The following is a 17,182-nucleotide window of genomic DNA, read 5'->3' as shown; positions in this document are numbered from 1 at the left end:
TGGAATAAACACTAAAAACAATAAGATTGTTGAAATTAATTAGCAAATATAAGTAACGGTTTGCCCTTTTAGTCAAACCATTTGATATATATATATATATATATATATATATATATATGGAAACAAGTGAGCATCAGAAAGCTCCTTCAATTTCGCTCGATAGAGCTAATTAATTAGCAATTCATAGTTTTGTCGACTTGACCTAATTAATTAATAAATTTGGCAGGCCCGTTAATTGTGAATTGCAGCTAGCTGATTTTTTGGCAAGAAGTGTATGATTCAATAGATACTTGAGGTGACTATGCAAGAGAACTTAATAAATGGCAATGTAACCTTGATCATGGAGGACTTTTAACCTTTTGCATGGACTTTATAGATGTTCTCAAAAGATACAGTTGTCGACCATAAAAAATCAAAAGAGAAATGTTTTCTTTAAATTTTTTTATTCAATATATAAAATGTTGATTTCATTCATAAAAAAAGTAAAAACTACCAAAATAATCAAGCTTAATGGAAAATAGATGTGAAAATATATGTATAATATGCTATGGGATGCTATATTTCCATGTATAAAAATGAATTAGAGAGAAAGAAATGAGAAAATTAAGACCGCGTTAAGAAAGCCAACATATATAGACAAAAGCTACAGGAGGTGTCATAAGGAGACAAATGAGGAAGAATTATCCTTAAAAAAATGACTGTCTGTAAAAGATGGATCCACTAATTAACTACAGCCGGCTAACAGAAACCCTCTCCTAGCAAAAATCTAAGACTTTTCTCTCTCAAAATACCTTCTCCCTACAACTCGTCACTTAGGTAATGTCTATGTCCTTTGTCTGTCTCTTGTCTCTCACCCTCTAAACCTTTACATCTCTATAATATACCAACATCTCCACCCAGCCTTCCTTGCTCACTAAGCATTATCCCACTATTTCAAGTGAGAATCTTGCAAGTTTTATCATGGAATCAAACCAACATGATGAAGACTCGAAGAGCTCAAGTGACGAAGAGGAAATTACCGACCGATCCGATCAAGATACGGGCACCGGCCGGTCCTATGAGTGTGTTTTTTGCAAGAGAGGATTCACTACAGCACAGGCTTTGGGAGGACATATGAATATTCATAGGAAAGATAGGGCCAAGTCAAGGCCTAGCTCAGTTCCTTCACTTTCAAGCAAAGTTGATGAGGATTATGCAAGTTTTCAAGGCTATCCTCCAATTCAAAGCTACCCACCTCACTACCCTACGCCTCATGAGGTACATATAAATTACCAAACGTTTTTTCCGGCATCGACAACATGGGGTATAGGATCCTCATATGCACAGCAACACAATGGTGATTTCTATGTGCAAAGTCCACATCATTTGTATCCATTCGGAGACGATTGGAGAAGGAGTCTAAGCCTGCAAATCGGTCCATCCCATGTGGATGATAATACCAAAGAAAAAATAGAAGACGGCATTGGAGCAGATGATGAATTGGATTTGGAGCTTAGACTTGGTCACGATCCATAATATTCTAATTAGGTATTTGAAACTTAATTACTTAATTATATAGCTGTATTTAATTTATTGTGCAGCTGTGGATTCTCCGATATTTTCATCGAGTGAGTACAAGAATTTTATGGTGTTTAATTAGTTTGCTTAAGTAATTAAGTACTATATTTTGGAATACATGTTTGTGGCAATTGATGTGCCGAGAAGACATGCATGGTAGAGCTAGGGAGAAGGAATAATTAAAGATTTTCTTCTCTTGGCCCCTCAAAAGGAAGGAAGGGGGGGATTACTATTTCACTCTATGATCATCAATTGCAGGCTACTGATGTTGAAGGTAGTTTTGTTGTAGCCTTCATCCAGTGTCTAATAACCCTAGATTCATTTAGGGTTCTGTAAGTTTTCTTTTCTTTACATGTGCTGTCAAATTATGATGTAATTCTACTTATTTAAACAGTACTTAATAAAGTTTTGCATTATTTCATATTTCAGGAAGCTTAATTCCTTATCATCCTACAATGAATTTCCATTAACTAGCTAGATGTCAGTGTTCATGCTAATTATTAAGAGTGAACATATATATACCAAGTTAAATTTGCTAGAAACCCTAATTGCTTCGTTAAAGTGGAAGGAATGCCAATATATATATATATATAACCCACCAAATTAAGTGTCCTTTTAACATTCTTTATTCTTTCTCCCATAAATGATCATATATACAGTTTATCCTATCTACTTTATTGATTGCAAATGAGTTAGCAGTTACTAAAAAATGTTGTAGATATATTGTGAAGTTGATTTTAATCTTAGAAAACATAGAATGAAAGCTTAATGGATCATTACTGAAAATTAACTCGTTCTAGATTGGAAGTATCCGATTCCAAATATCTCGAGGAAATTATATATATGGGGCTAGCTTAATTTAATAATGAGGTTTTAAATTAGTGAGCTTAAATATGCTTCTTCCCTTTCAAGGACTAGATACTGCCTGTATAATTGAATAATAAGCTATGTATTGTTCATATATGTTTAGATTCATGTGTGTGTGGAGTTATTTCACTTAGAGAGATGGGGCAAAGTTGGAAGCATACTTATGCATGAACTAGCTAGTTTCTTGAGTTGTTCTTTTCTTATCTAAAATGATTGCTAGGACAAGTAATTGCCCTAAGATCCCAGTACTGTTCCACCGTCTATCTATAGTTCACAGTGCTTATGCATCAACCTTATGAAATCTCACAATGATTATGAGCCAGTTCTCTTGAAGCTCCGATCTGGTCATCATATGATTTAATTCCAAGTCTTTTGCTCTCTGGATTGGTAAATATTGTCTTGCTATGTTTCAACTACTTTTTTTTCTTTGTTAAGGTGACTTTGTTGTGTTTCCATCCCCTTGTTGGTTTGTGTAAACTTTTTTTAAATTATTATTAAAAAATTCTGATCTTATTTAGCAAGAAAGGGGAGTATACTTACTACTTTGAACATCTTTGTCATGGTTATTCTCAGATTAAACAATGTGTATACACTTTAATGGTTATGATCTACTTGAAGCTGGTTCATTTCTATCTAGTACATTGATGACATGCGTGATAATTCTAAATTTCCATTTGCAAAAATTGTGTTTATTCAAGGAAATCTAGATATAAATTTCAATATAGTTTGCTTCGTTATGATGCATTTATATATTGGATGCATGTGTAAGTGATAAACATATATCTAGCGATGAAAAAAATTCAAAAATTAAGGTTTTTTAAAATATAATAAGGATTTAAAATTTATTAATTTAAATTTTTGAATTGAAATGATATTCATCAATGTAAATCCTTACATGAACAAGTCGAATAAAAATATAGAAGTTCATGCTTCTCCTCAAATACATAGAACTTCATAGTTAAGCTAAATTCCGAGATCTATATATTACACTTGAATTGCTAAATAATTTTGCTAAAAGAAGAGATTTATTAGGTAATATAAAAGTGATAAATATCTTCGATTACAAAAACAAAAAATTAAGGTGTTTATACATAAAATAAACATATACACAAGCCATTAATTTATGCCTTTTTTAAGTTAGAAGTAATATGTGTCATGATTGTATGAAAGTTATCACACATGCAAGTTGAATACAAACATAAAAACTCTCAAATATATAAAAAAAAGCTTCCTAACACACACACATACACACCTAATTTTTCAATTTCTTAGCAAGGAAAAAAAGCTAAGATAATTGGTGTGAGCCCCCCACCACACACACACACACACACACATTATACTATAATTTAAAAAACATGGAAAAAATATTATACATTTAGTGTGGACATAGACTCATTGCATTGTGGGCCATAATATAAACATAGAGTATTTGCACTGTGGATCACATTGTAGCATCATGAAAGTGTTGTTTTTACTGTTTTTTAGTCAAAAAATATTGTTAAGTCTAGTTGGACAACCAAACCCAACTCTATTGGGTCTGGCTTGGCAGTCAAACCCAGATCGCTTCCAACAAGTGTTGGGTCTGGCTTAGCAGTCAAACCCGATACTATTGGGTCTGGCTTTTAGCGAGACCCAATTATCTCCAATTTTGTCTCTTTAGATTTTTTTTTCTTTTATCTTATTTAATTTTTTTCATATGGTAAAGAGAAAATAAATTGATGAGACTTTTTTATATTGTACAAAAGTTGGGTGATGATAAATTTTTTTCATTTGAGATTGGGTTGGTTGAATTTCTTTTTTCTTAGCGTTGGGCCCTATTGCCAAGCAGAACCCAATAGCATTGGATTGCCATCAGATCCAATGCACTTAATATATTATCTATACTCTTCATATTTTTTTTACATTTGAAAAAAAAATTGTTATTGACCCGCTGCGGAGCGCAGGCCAATATGCAAGTGTGTGTGTGTGTTAGCAAGGTCGGAAAGGGTAGTGTAATTGTTATAGAATAATATAAATCATATCTTGAGACCTCACCCAACAACTTAAACTATTTAGTTGAGATGATTCTTTGACATAGTATCAAAGTCTTGATGACCAAGCGGTCACGAGTTCCAATCTCATCATCCCTATTTATTTAATAAAAAATAAGTATAAGGTAATGTGGGTCTATGCAAGTTTCAAGTTCAAAAAGTTTTTATTTAAAGGAGTGTGTTAGAGAATAATATAAATCATATATTAGGACCTCATCTAATAGTTTAAACTATTAGGTTGAGATGGTTCTTTGAGAGGAATGTTGCTCTTACTATAATTTTTGCTTTCTTAGAATGTACTCCAAACTATATATTAATTATTACATAATGTCCTCTCTAACTTTGCAGCAACTAAAATTTTGTTTGCAATTGGTTTTTGTTTCACACATGCATGGTTGTGTGAGTTTCATTCTTCCCGATGAAGATGAAGTTCCTTAATGAGCAATTAAATCACAAATTCTCAATCTAGATACATAGCACAGAAGTCACCAAATTACACCCAGATGAGGTCTAGAAGCCATATATATATATATATATATATATATATATATATATACACACACACCCAGATGAGGTCTAGAAGCCATATATATATATATATATATATATATATATATATATATATATATATATATATATATATATATATATGTCTTTTTTGTTTGGACCTAGCTATACCAAATTAATTTTGGAATTATGTTCTCCTGTGATATTTAAATCATGAAATAAACAAAGAAACAAAAAAAAAAAAAACCACTGGCATACGTGATATAAGATCAAGATAGGAACTGATCATTTCTGTCTTTTGCTAGAGTAAGTAATCAGTCTCAAATTAACATACCCATCTTATCCACAGCTGGAATAGACAAAAAAGACATATATATATATATATATATATATATATATATATATATATATATATATATATATATATATATATAGTGATTAATCAAATATGTAAGAAAGCTATAATGGTAACGACCTCATCTCATTTATAGTAAGTGCAGATATTTTTGAAATTAAGTGGATAAATACATGTTGTCAATTCAGTTGTTCTTTTATATATATTATGTTTTTTTCTATATTTTTTATCTTACTTGTAATATAACCTTTTTTTTTTTAATTCGTCTACTTCCTTCCTTATTTAGTTTTTTAAAAGGAAGGTTAGATACCTGTAAACTCTTATAATAGCCAACTCAAGAGTTAATTTGGCTCAATAACTGAGTTATGGTTTAACTTAATTTATGTTATTTTTTTTATAAAAAAAAAAAAACTCTAAAACAATGTTATTTTGATTAAAAAAAATCTAATTTATACTAGTTTTAGAACAACAAGTTATCGAGATAAACCTGTGCTGGCATGTGTTTTTAATTTCTTGAGCAAAAATTACTGTCACCAAGAAATGTAGGTAAAATCGTTGCATTTTTTCCTAAGTGGTCAGTCCAAAATGATTGAATTTCGAACCTATACATTTAAAGGTCTCAATTAAGGTATTATCAAAAAAAGATGTATGAGATATATATATATATATACATATAGAAAAAATGGAAAAAACCTCAACAAAACGCACCAGTGGTCTAGTGGTAGAATAGTACCCTGCCACGGTACTGACCCGGGTTCGATTCCCGGCTGGTGCATTCTGATTTTGAACTTTTCCCATTGATTTTTTATGACTCCATCCCCCGTAGCCATGCCCTAAGCTGATTTTTTATGACATTGAATTAAATAAATGATGGGTCGTTTTTCATTTTCCAACCACTGAAGACGTAAGATGATGGTGATGTATGATGATGAAGACTGGAGTACCAATTGAGTATATCTCTATAAACTAGGCGGTAATCGTTGCGGAGTAGTTGGGAGTAATTGCTTGAAATACGTCCACCTGGTTTTATAACACAAAGGAAAGACAAAATCTTCTCGTTTCTTTTACCTCCAGCACTCATATCTTGTTGATTATGACATTGTCATGAATTTCCACAAAAACGCCGTGGGACAACGACCAGGCTCCAAATTGCACACCTCACAATTCCAACTAACATTTTAATTGCTCTTTGGAGGGATGCAGCTGCTTTTCATGCTGCTAGTGAGTCATGATTTTGCCGGCTTCAACGAAAGCGTCTGGCTGGCCTAAACAATGCCCGGGCTAAAAGGGCGACAGCAGGGTATGGGAGTCCAGAAAGTAGTAATCAGGTGGAAAAGCTGCTTTTAGCAAAGCCAAGACAAGTCCGATGGAGCCTTGGATGAACTTTGCGGCCTCATATTACCTCAAAAGATTAAGCTACTAGATGCAACGGAAAACAAAAACAAGGGGTGCGGTGCGAGGACTTTACATCCATTCCATGCTTTCAACACACTTTTAAGAGATGGAACAATCTTTACACAAAGCATGCCTGGGAGAGTATATCACAGACAGGGACATTGATTACAGTGAGCATGTAAAATGGGGTGTTCCCAGTTCTAACACAAGGCCAGCAGCTGTATCAAATCCATCGTAGCTATATCACCTAGTGAGATAGTATATAATTAGGAATATGACCACAAATGACGCCACGAGTGTAAGCATTCTACGGCTTGATTTGGTTTCAAATACCTAAGTAAAACAAACCAACCATCAGTCACGCGGCCATTAAATGAAAGGTGTTTGGCAAGAAAACATTGTATAAGAAAGAAACACAAAAGAGTTGAATCTGCAATTACTTGAGAAGCAAAAGAAGGAAATCAAGTAATCTACATACCATCTTAAAGCGATCCATGGTTCCCGACAGCACTCCCCTGGAAGAATCCATATCATTGCCCTAAATGCGAACAATATCAGATTATTTTACCAGCAAAAACAAAACAAGAAAAGTAAGCTCATGGCTGCAGCATACATACCATTCTGTCTAGCATAAGATTATGGTTGTCCACCTCTTCGTTTATATCTCCTGACAGCTGCATGATTAACTTATATTAACATAGGGATATTTTACTAAAGCAAGAAGTGTAATTCATGTGCATATGAATTTATATGAATTCTACCAGCAGGACACTATTTCCAGCTTTAATTTTAATTCCAGATACTGGGTAAGCTTTCAACAGCTAGCAATTTGAAATTTGAACTGAATAAAAAGCTCATCATATAGGTATGGCATGCTAACATGAAATTTAGAGATCATAAACTGCTCTTCCTTAGACACAGGATGATTTCCAAGAAAGGCTAGTTACTGAATTCAGATTGTTGAGAAACCCGAGAAAACAAGAGTTTAGGAATATTATGAAAAGCTTTGCAGCTACAACAGCTGGTAAGGCAAACCTTTCACTTATTTTCCCTCTCATGTTTTTAGGTCTAAACAATGAAATGGCAGCATAAAGTAGCCTACTAACAACACTACAATACTCTCATCATTTGCATTCAGATTGCTGAAATCCAGAAAAACAAGAATTTAGGAACATTCAAAGAAGCCTTGCAACCACAAATACTAATGTTTCCGGGTCTCAACATCCAGAAAGCAGAGCATAAACTAGCCAGATAACGATACTACCATGCCCTTATCAATTGATTGACAGCCTACTTTGCTAGCTGGGAAACTCACTCTCTTCAGCAGACTGACTCTATCCTCCAACCCTTCCAAAGCTCTTTCATTATCTTGCTCATCAATCTCGTGGGAGGAGTATGAGGATGAAGCTCCGATGCCACCCTCCTCAATGCCATCAAAAAGAGCAGCCCTATTGTTACGAACATCCCTGGGCAAGAAAGGATTCTAGTAAGATGCCAAAAATCAAGTTGATGCCGCAAAGGCACAAACAGTACACATTAACTAAATAATATGGGCAGCCTCCACTAATATTAGGAGTAACTCAAGTAAACTAGGAGGGTAGTTGATAGATCAAGTTAAATTTCAGTCTCCATATTCATTTTTCCAAGAAATTGTATCATGCTTAACTACTAACAAGTGTCTTCACTTATACCAGAACCACCAGAAATGCATAGCTTTTTCATGATTGACGAGGATATTAGAACAATGACTTGTGTCACAATGCAAAATCAAAAGGAGAACTTATGGTAAGCAAAAGGGTGGAACAAAAACTTAATAAATACAATAGCAGTGTCTATCTTATCATGTTTTCATGAGTGTGTTGGATAGGGCACACAATGTAACGCATGTTACAGAATGATTTTATATCAGCACACTCACTTTATAGAAATTCATGTTGTGGAAAACCATCTCACACCAAGACATATTCTCCATGGCATAAGTTTCATCAGAGTTCAATCCAGGAAGGCTTTCATCACTACCACAAACAAAGTCGATGCATTATCTAGAACCAAACCTTTTAATGTATTAGACAACACTGGAGAGCTTTTTGTAACAGCACACCTAGTGGCATTAGGTAAGTGCAGGAATAAGTTAGTTTTGTAAAGCAAACCTGAAAGAACAAAAGTGGACAGTGTCTTGCTACCAATGATGAGGGTAAACTTAGAGAGACAGAGAGTGATAAAATTTATGATCCCAAGTGACCAGAGTTAGTGATAACATACCATATTTAAAGGACTTTCTATCCTAGGCCAAAACTCTTAAACAAGTGAAGAATCTATGTTACATCCTAGCTGTCAGACAATAAGAAACCAGGAAAAAAACCTAAAAAACCAGTTACATCTTCAAGAATTTATCAGACAGATTTTTACAGCTGATGCCAGCATCACACAAAAAAAATGACTCCTGGAAAATTGCCACTGGCCTCGTGCTAGATCAGATACTATGGTGCATATTCAAAGTGATGTTTGAGGTGTAATTTGTCCTTATTCTAACAATCAGAAGAGTGTTTTATGGCAGCTAAGCTCTTCCAGTGATTTTACTGGGAAAATCTTTATGGGATCACATAGGGACATGCAAGTAAGAGTAGAGTTGTACAAGCTAGTATGGGGCAGTTTGCACATACCGATGCATAAATGCATCGCATGTTTAACCATTCTGAACAGACTCACCACCAAAACTAAACAGATTAGAGCAGGAAGGACTGATATAAATAAATGTCTGTGATATGTGTCATCGAAGTCCTGGAGACAGAGATCACTTGTTTTCCTGCTGGTACAAGAATTTAATATGACTCGGCACAATGTATGAGCCACTTTGACAAGCTCAAGAAGGAAAAGGTTCGTTTAATTTGAAAAAAACATGCGCCGCTGCTCCGCAAACAAAATCCTAGAGCCTCCCTCGATCACTCATCCATACCGTTCAATTGCATCAATTTGAGAGGAAAAAGGGGGGAGATATAGTAGGAATAGCTAACTAACTAACCTCCGCGAATTCATGGCTAGAAGATCACAGAACGTATACCTTCTCCTGTAGCAACAATCTTACTCAGCTTTTGAAAATGCTGCAGCCAAAGAAAAATTATTGATCTAACTGTGATGGTTACAGATTATAAGTTAGAGTTGCTGTTGAGATTCATAGAGTTGGAAGAGATTGATGATCAATGGAAGCGAGAGAGAATCAAGATCTTATAGTGAAGGAATAGCACAGAAAGTAAGAGATGGTGAAGAGGGAGAGAACTACACGAAACGTTACCTTTTGGAGGGAAACAGGAATTTACGCTGCGGCAGGTAGTGGATGGGGAAGGAAGAAGTGCAGTTTCTTGGGATTTAGATATTTATAGGACAAAGAAAGGATTGGATGGTCAAAACGGTGAAAAATTGAAAGGGCAAAAAACACTTTTCCCTGTTATTACTAATACTATCCTCCAAAAGGGAAAAAATTGCAAGAGAGGGCCTAGATTCAGTAAAACTACGGGCTTTTCCCTGATTACAAAAGTCCAGGAAACACAAGGACATGGTATGAATCAGGCTCAGGTCGAATTAAAAAAAAATTGGAGTGTGAAAAAAATCCCCAGGTATTTCCAGTGTGTTTTTCATATGGGATTTTTCATTTATTATGAATTCAAAATCTAATATATATTGGATGATATTTTTTTAATATATTAACATGGTGATAATATTTATTTTAATAAAAAATAGTGAAAAAGTGGCATGTTAGATTAACACTTGTCAAATCTAGAAAGTAAATTGCGAATGATGTCATGAAAACTATATAAATTCATATAAAAAAATTAAAAAAAATATAGATTGCAATTTCCAATCAGCTTGATATCAAAAGATAAAATTAAAAAAATATCAATTAACAAAAAAAATATAAGAAAAACAAAGTCAACCCGGGTTAACTTGCTAAATTAATATGAAATGCAGTTATTAATCAACCTATCATTTAATGATGAAAATTAAATAAACAACAACTTGAGTCAACTCATGATAACCTGTTAAATTTCTGACCCATATCATGACACCAAGATAACTATGTAGAAAGTAAGATTAAAAAAAATCACGAAACTCAATTATAAATCAACACAATACAATGTTGAAAGATAAAAAAAAATTTAAAAATCATCTATAAAACGATGACTAAGAGTTCGTTTGTCTAAGCGTTTACACCTGTGTTTGTTATGTAACAGTGAAAATATAGTGTTTGGTTATGAAATCAACTGTGATTTTAGTACGTGGGCCCTACCATTAACTGCGTCGAAAACATTGTTTTGTTGAAGCAGAAATTATCTGCTTCTCTCGTCGCATTCCTACCTTTTTGCTGCATGCGCACATCCTGCTAATGAACAGTGCAGCATGCTGCACTGTTTGCGTGCTGCACTATTTCTGCCGAACCGGTTCCGGTCCAAAATTTAAAATGTATTTAAACAGGTTTGATCTAGTAAAATAAAAAATAAAAATTATTTTTTTATTTTTTTAATTGTATTTTATTCAAAAAACTAGTGTTTAATATTATTCAATGAAACTACATAAATTAAATAAAGATCGCTTGATGACATAGCATTTGCAGAATTTGATCGCAATTTCAATTTTGTTCCTGATTATATTTTACCTGATGTCGTTGCGTGCTTAAGAAACTAAAAAAACTGTAGTCCTTGTCGGATGTATTTCATACTTGATGGAATTGTAGATATTATAATGGAACAATAAAAAATATTTTATATAAAGTATTATTTATTTTATGAAGTAATAGCAATAGTTAAATCTATAACATTTAAATTAAAAATCATCAATGTTAATATATAATTTTTTAAATTATTTTATAACCTCAATTCCAAAAGCATTCTTAACCAAACACATTAAACTACTTTTTGTTCAACCTCAATTCCAACCACAGTTTTAACCAAACACTTATTTTTTCAAATAACCTCAACTAAAAGTACTTTTTATAAAACAACTTTTTTCAAACCACAATCACAACAGCTATTACAATACCAGACACACAATAAATATGACATCCAAAAACAAATGACAGCTCACTTTGCTCCATGGAGAGAGCCAAATGTGAAAGCCTGGGAGAGGAAAGATGGCGGAGGGAAGAAAAAAAGAATGGGATGGTGGAGCCAAACCACAACACCTCCATCACCACACACCACCTCGGAAATAAGATATCATTGAGACAATTCAAGCGACACAAACAAATGATGTTTGCGTAGTTTGGTGATCGCCACATGCGCGCGTCCAAGTACAATGACCTTTCTGCCTATTGACATGCTTGTTATATAAGCCACTTCTTCCTTTTTTTCGTTCATTTCAGTTCTTGAATATATATTTCATTTTCAAATTCGACTTATGAAGCTTCAATTATTTTAAATCAATAAAAAAAGTTTTTCTCAACACTAAAAGAACCCCATACAAAACCAATTGAAGCAAACCCAACAATCCAATCCCTAAACCTTCAAATGTTCTAGATCAACGAAGTCTAGTATTGTTTTATAAATTGAGTGTCAATTCAACACCAAAAATTTTCCTTAATAACCTTGCACAAAGCCAGTTAAAACAAATCATCAGATTTGATTCTAAATTAACCCAACTTAAAAAGATAAAATAAAAAATAAAAAAATTTGAGTGAAATCAAAAACTTGTGGCACTTTTACAATATTTTTTTGTCTGGTCTACTGTGAAACCAAAGTTTTTTAAGGTCTATTTGTTTCATGTAAAATATTTTATATGAAATATTTTTCAAATTTTTGCATTTTTGTTTCCTAAAAAATGTTTTTTTATGTTTGTTTCCTATAAAATATTTTATAGGAAAATAAGTTAATGTAAAATATTTTATAATTGATCTTCAAACTTAGTTTATTTGCTGGAAAATATTTTTAGCTCATAAAATTTCGTAAAATATTTTATAAATAGCAATTCACTCATAATATTATCCAACTAATTTAATTGTCACTATCATCACCTCCTTCATTATCATTGTCATATCATTACTATCCCTTACCTCTTCCGTCACTATCATTATTACCACCTCTTCCATCACTATCGTCACCCCGATCACCTCCACCTTTTTTTTATTATCGTCATGTTATCATCATAATCATCTTTATTATCTCACCACAACCACTTCTTTCATCATTATTATCGTTATCTCAACACAACACTAGTAAAAAAAAGTTATATATAAAATATTTTGCAAACCAAATATTAAAAATATATTATATATATAAAATATTTTACATGTTTTTCACTAAAAACACTTAAATTCTTTAAATTTATTAATAATTTAATACAAAGGCAAGGGAAAAAAATCAGTGCATCGTACTCTTTACAAGTAGCTTGCAAAAGCGGCAGCAGCAGATTCTTACAATTCTGTGGGTCTCGTGGTGGTGCCACTGCAACAAAAACAACTCCAGAGCAGCCTTGCCTTTTTAGCACCATCACAACCACTGCAATCTCATGGGTTCCTTGGACACAACCACCCCAACAGGATCCCGGTCCAACATGGAGCAATTTCTTTGTGAACGGTTGGTCGACCAGACCCAGCCTATCTACGAGCGCTTTAGAGCTCTCTTCTCTCTCCGTAACCTCAAAGGCCCTGAAGCCCGCAACGCCATCATTCACGGTTCCTCTCTCTTTCTCTTGCTTGTCATTAACTTTACTTTTGTTTCGGTTTCTTAGCCAGAGAAAGGTGTCGTATGAATCGCTTGATGGATTGGGCTTTCTGAATCAAAATTTATTTCTTTTTATTTTTTTTTGCTGACTTATCTTAGAAAAGAAATTATAATCACGGAATTTGAGTTTTTGGAGCATGTATTGTTCAGCAATCGATCGTCGAAAGAAAGTAACTGTCTTTGGTTTTTTTTTTTAAGTTGAATTTCTTCTCTATGGATAAGTTGGTTAGATACATTATGGGCAAGAAGAGTTTGATAGCTTTTACTTGCAAATATGCTGAAAAATCTTTGGAGAATATAAGTTTTGATTTTTAAGTTAAATTTGTAAATTAAGCAGTTGTTTTTCTATCTAAATGAAGTTTATTTTGTTTTGGAGAATAAAAGTTCTGATTTTTAAGTTAAAATTGTAAATTAAGTAATTGTTTTCTTTCATTTTTTTTTCCTCCTTACCTCTTCAGCAACAAGGGATTCTTCAAATTTGCTGGCCCACGAGGCTGCCTTTGCGTTGGGTCAAATGCAAGATGCTGAAGCTATCCCTGCTCTGGAAGCAGCTCTAAATGATCTTTCTTTGCATCCTATTGTCCGCCATGAGGTGCGTTCACATCAAGTTATAGTATTTTTTTTCTTGGTAATATTGTTGACGGTACTAATTGTTTCCATATTGTTTATGCTGTTATATTTCAGGCTGCTGAAGCTCTTGGTGCAATTGGCTTAGAGAGTAATGTTCCTTTTTTGAAGAATAGTTTGACTAATGATCCGGCTCAGGAGGTTAGAGAAACTTGTGAACTGGCTCTCAAGCGAATTGAGGAAATGAATTCTACAGGCAATGTTGATGGATCATCAGTAGCAGAAAAATCACCCTTTATGTCTGTTGACCCAGCTGCACCAGCTTCGTTTTGCTCTTCTGTTGATGAGCTGAGGTATTTTGTCTAAGGACTTGATATTTTTTCCCCTTACATACTAGATTTTGTTAGGTTGTTGACTGAACTCAATTAACTTTTAAGGGGAGTTCTTCTGGATGAAAAAAGAAGCATGTATGAGCGCTACGGTGCTCTTTTTGCACTTCGGAATCATGGTGGGGATGAAGCTGTTTCTGCTATAGTTGATTCTTTGGCTGCAAGTAGTGCATTGCTCAAGCATGAGGTTTGTTGAGCTTCCTTAAACCTAGTTATGTTTATGCTAATTTTGGTTTGTCCTACATTGTCTTTTCAAGTGGATAGTGTACATAATCATGTAGATATTCTAGTGGAAATTTCAGCTTGTCTGATATTTGGTGGGTGTTCTGCATTGGTAAATAGAGATAGCGTCTAGTGAAAAGCACCTCAGTTCTTCCTTTCTGAGTTTATTTGGAACTACAATGTCTCTTTAGCTTCAATTTGATTTTTTTATTGCAAAACGCTGTTTCATGTTTTCTGAATACCTTTTCTGTAATTTTTCAGGTTGCTTATGTTTTGGGCCAATTGCAAAACAAAGTTGCTTCCGCTGCACTTTGTAGAATACTTAGAGATGCAAATGAACATCCAATGGTCAGACATGAGGCTGCCGAAGCTCTTGGTTCCATTGCAGGTACATCATCTGATCTTCCCTTTGTTGTGTTCCTGTGATTTTTCTTATTATGATCACGATCCTAATCCACCAAAAAAGGATGAAAAATTCTTCTAGTTGAAAATCTCTGAAATGGTTGTAGATGGTATAAAAAAAGGCATGGAATAACGTTTTTGTTGGATAAGTTAATGATGCTCTGATATAACATCCTTGTAGTGATCAACATCTAAGTATTGCTTGAGGTTTGAAGAGAGATGGGAGAATCTTGTGATGCTTCTCACAAAAGCAACTCCTCGCAATTACATGCGGGTGATGATTGCTGCTCATTTTACATAAACATGAAATTGCACACAACATGGATTTTTTACTATAAAAGAGAAGGAAAAAAAAGGCACCTGTGTTCTTATTTGTGAAATATGTGAAGATTCTGTGCTTCTCTTGCTAATTCCCTTTCTTAACTGTCCTGGTCTGGGCAGTGTTTCCTGTAGCAGTTAAATCCGGTCCTTTTTCTGTCTCAATGTACTGTGCAATCATCATCGCACCTCTTTTTCCTGCATGTTTGCGTGCCAAATGACCTTTGAACCTTGACTGGTAGACTATATTCAGTCTGGCTACTCTAATAGGTATTGTTTTTAACTCTCATAGATGAGCAAAGTGTTGCACTTCTTGAGGAATTTTCAAAGGATCATGAGCCTCTGGTTGCGCAAAGCTGTGAAGTTGCTCTGAGCATGCTAGAATTTGAAAGATCAGGAAAATCATTTGAGGTATGCATTTGAACATTAAACATTAGAAATACATTATATTTACTGTTAACATATTTTCAGGAGAAGTGACTGGTACTCTCATCTTTGCAGTACCTCTTCATGCAAGACCCTCTCGTACAAGCTTAAATTAACTGCACCTCTTCATGCAAACTTCACCACTTATACACGTTACAAGTTTTGTTTTTTATCTAGTCAATGGATTCCTTCTGCGAGGCAGTCTTTTTGGGATCGTAAGTTGGGAAGGGTGTCATGGATCATACAGAGACCCGTCCTCTTCAGGGTCATGGCCTTGCTGATTTATTTATATAGGGATTATATAATATATTGATGCGTGGGAATATGATTTGTTCAAGTTTGTCACAAAATAAAGATTGCTTATTTTAGTCCTTTTATGTACAAGCGGGAGACATCTCCATCTTGCAACCTCTTGTGCATTCTTTTATGTATGATAATGTAAGAGAAAACACTATCTTGAGAAGGGCTGTCGTGCTATAGCCATTGGATTTTAACCAGTTAATGCTATTCACTTCATGCAAAATTACCAAGAAATCTTCTCATATAGGCAAGTTCAGATCCCCCCACCCCACCCCACCCCCCCCCCCCCCCCCCCCCCCCCCCCCGGCGAAGAAGGCATGCTGTATTTATGAGTGATGCTCGCCGAATGCTGAAAGCCTATAAATGTCAAAACCCACTATGATATTTGCTGCAAATTATCACATTATGAAGTCATGGTTGGTAACTTGATGTTTTTCAAGTTACCCGAGGAAAGAATAAGAAAATCGGAGCCAAGAAAGGAACGTAGATGGTAAAGTTGGCTGTAAAATGTGCACAACTAAACGTGAAAGAAGACGAGCAAGAGCAACTCATTCTTGCTTTAGCTTGATCAGGAGCAAGAAAATAAGATCTCCAAGCTGCCGTTACCTGATGAAGCTAAAACAGGGTTGACTCCCTCTCTCCGCCCTCTTTTTTTTTTCTCTCTCTTTTTTGTTGTGATGTCTGTGCATACATTCGTGGATTCAAAGATGCAGATCTACGTTTGTTCGAGTTTTCACATGCATTTACATTACATCTACCTAGCTACTCTTCTGCAAGGCTGATGATTGATCACTGTGTTAGTACAGTTCGGAAAAGGGATTCGCTTTGCTGACCTTGTCAATAACAATAAGGGTGCTCAGGATTGTTATTCTGTTGAGGAAAACCCTGTGGGGACAATGCTTCCTAGTGAAGTTGCCTTGGGGGAGGTCCATGAGCTGAAGAAGACAATGGTAAGTACACGTACCATGACGGACATGTGTTTATGTAAAGCACTCGGTGCATGCTTTTCCTCCTAGACCATGTGCAAGGTTTGAATTGGCAACTTTGTGTGCACCAGTGGACATGTCAAAGAAAGCCCATTATCTAGCTATGGATATTTTAAGAATGTGTTTGTTTTTATAATTAAAGTTGAGG

The 17,182-nt window shown here is 34.5% G+C and overlaps 3 protein-coding genes and 1 non-coding gene across 4 annotated transcripts; 3 read left to right on the top strand and 1 right to left on the bottom strand.

Annotated features, from left to right (window-relative positions):
* Window positions 1–748: 748 nt before the first annotated feature.
* On the top strand, window positions 749–1,980 carry LOC133690678 (transcriptional regulator TAC1-like). The gene has a single exon (XM_062110924.1). It carries the CDS (start codon window positions 961–963, stop codon window positions 1,513–1,515), a length of 555 nt encoding a protein of 184 aa, XP_061966908.1. The 5' UTR covers window positions 749–960; the 3' UTR covers window positions 1,516–1,980.
* Window positions 1,981–6,020: 4,040 nt separating this feature from the next.
* Window positions 6,021–6,091, top strand: TRNAG-GCC (transfer RNA glycine (anticodon GCC)). Its single transcript has one exon. It is a non-coding gene; the product is annotated as a tRNA-Gly (tRNA).
* A 703-nt stretch (window positions 6,092–6,794) lies between these two features.
* On the bottom strand, window positions 6,795–10,125 carry LOC133691872 (bet1-like SNARE 1-1). Its single transcript, XM_062112490.1, has 6 exons — window positions 10,004–10,125; window positions 9,734–9,812; window positions 8,027–8,177; window positions 7,329–7,385; window positions 7,190–7,249; window positions 6,795–7,044 (listed from the first exon to the last, which is right to left on the bottom strand). Exons 2-6 carry the CDS (start codon window positions 9,745–9,747, stop codon window positions 6,955–6,957), a joined length of 372 nt encoding a protein of 123 aa, XP_061968474.1. The 5' UTR covers window positions 9,748–9,812; window positions 10,004–10,125; the 3' UTR covers window positions 6,795–6,954.
* A 2,929-nt stretch (window positions 10,126–13,054) lies between these two features.
* LOC133691321 (deoxyhypusine hydroxylase-like) lies at window positions 13,055–16,211 on the top strand. Its single transcript, XM_062111778.1, has 7 exons — window positions 13,055–13,375; window positions 13,883–14,016; window positions 14,109–14,344; window positions 14,429–14,567; window positions 14,864–14,990; window positions 15,615–15,733; window positions 15,824–16,211. The coding sequence occupies exons 1-7, from the start codon at window positions 13,210–13,212 to the stop codon at window positions 15,857–15,859; spliced, it is 957 nt and encodes a 318-aa protein (XP_061967762.1). The 5' UTR covers window positions 13,055–13,209; the 3' UTR covers window positions 15,860–16,211.
* Window positions 16,212–17,182: the final 971 nt, after the last annotated feature.

This window comes from Populus nigra, chromosome 4 (assembly GCF_951802175.1).
Source record: "Populus nigra chromosome 4, ddPopNigr1.1, whole genome shotgun sequence".
Taxonomy (NCBI): Eukaryota; Viridiplantae; Streptophyta; class Magnoliopsida; order Malpighiales; family Salicaceae; genus Populus; species Populus nigra.
Note: the sequence above shows the minus strand (reverse complement) of the source record. Positions and strands in the feature narration are given on the sequence as shown.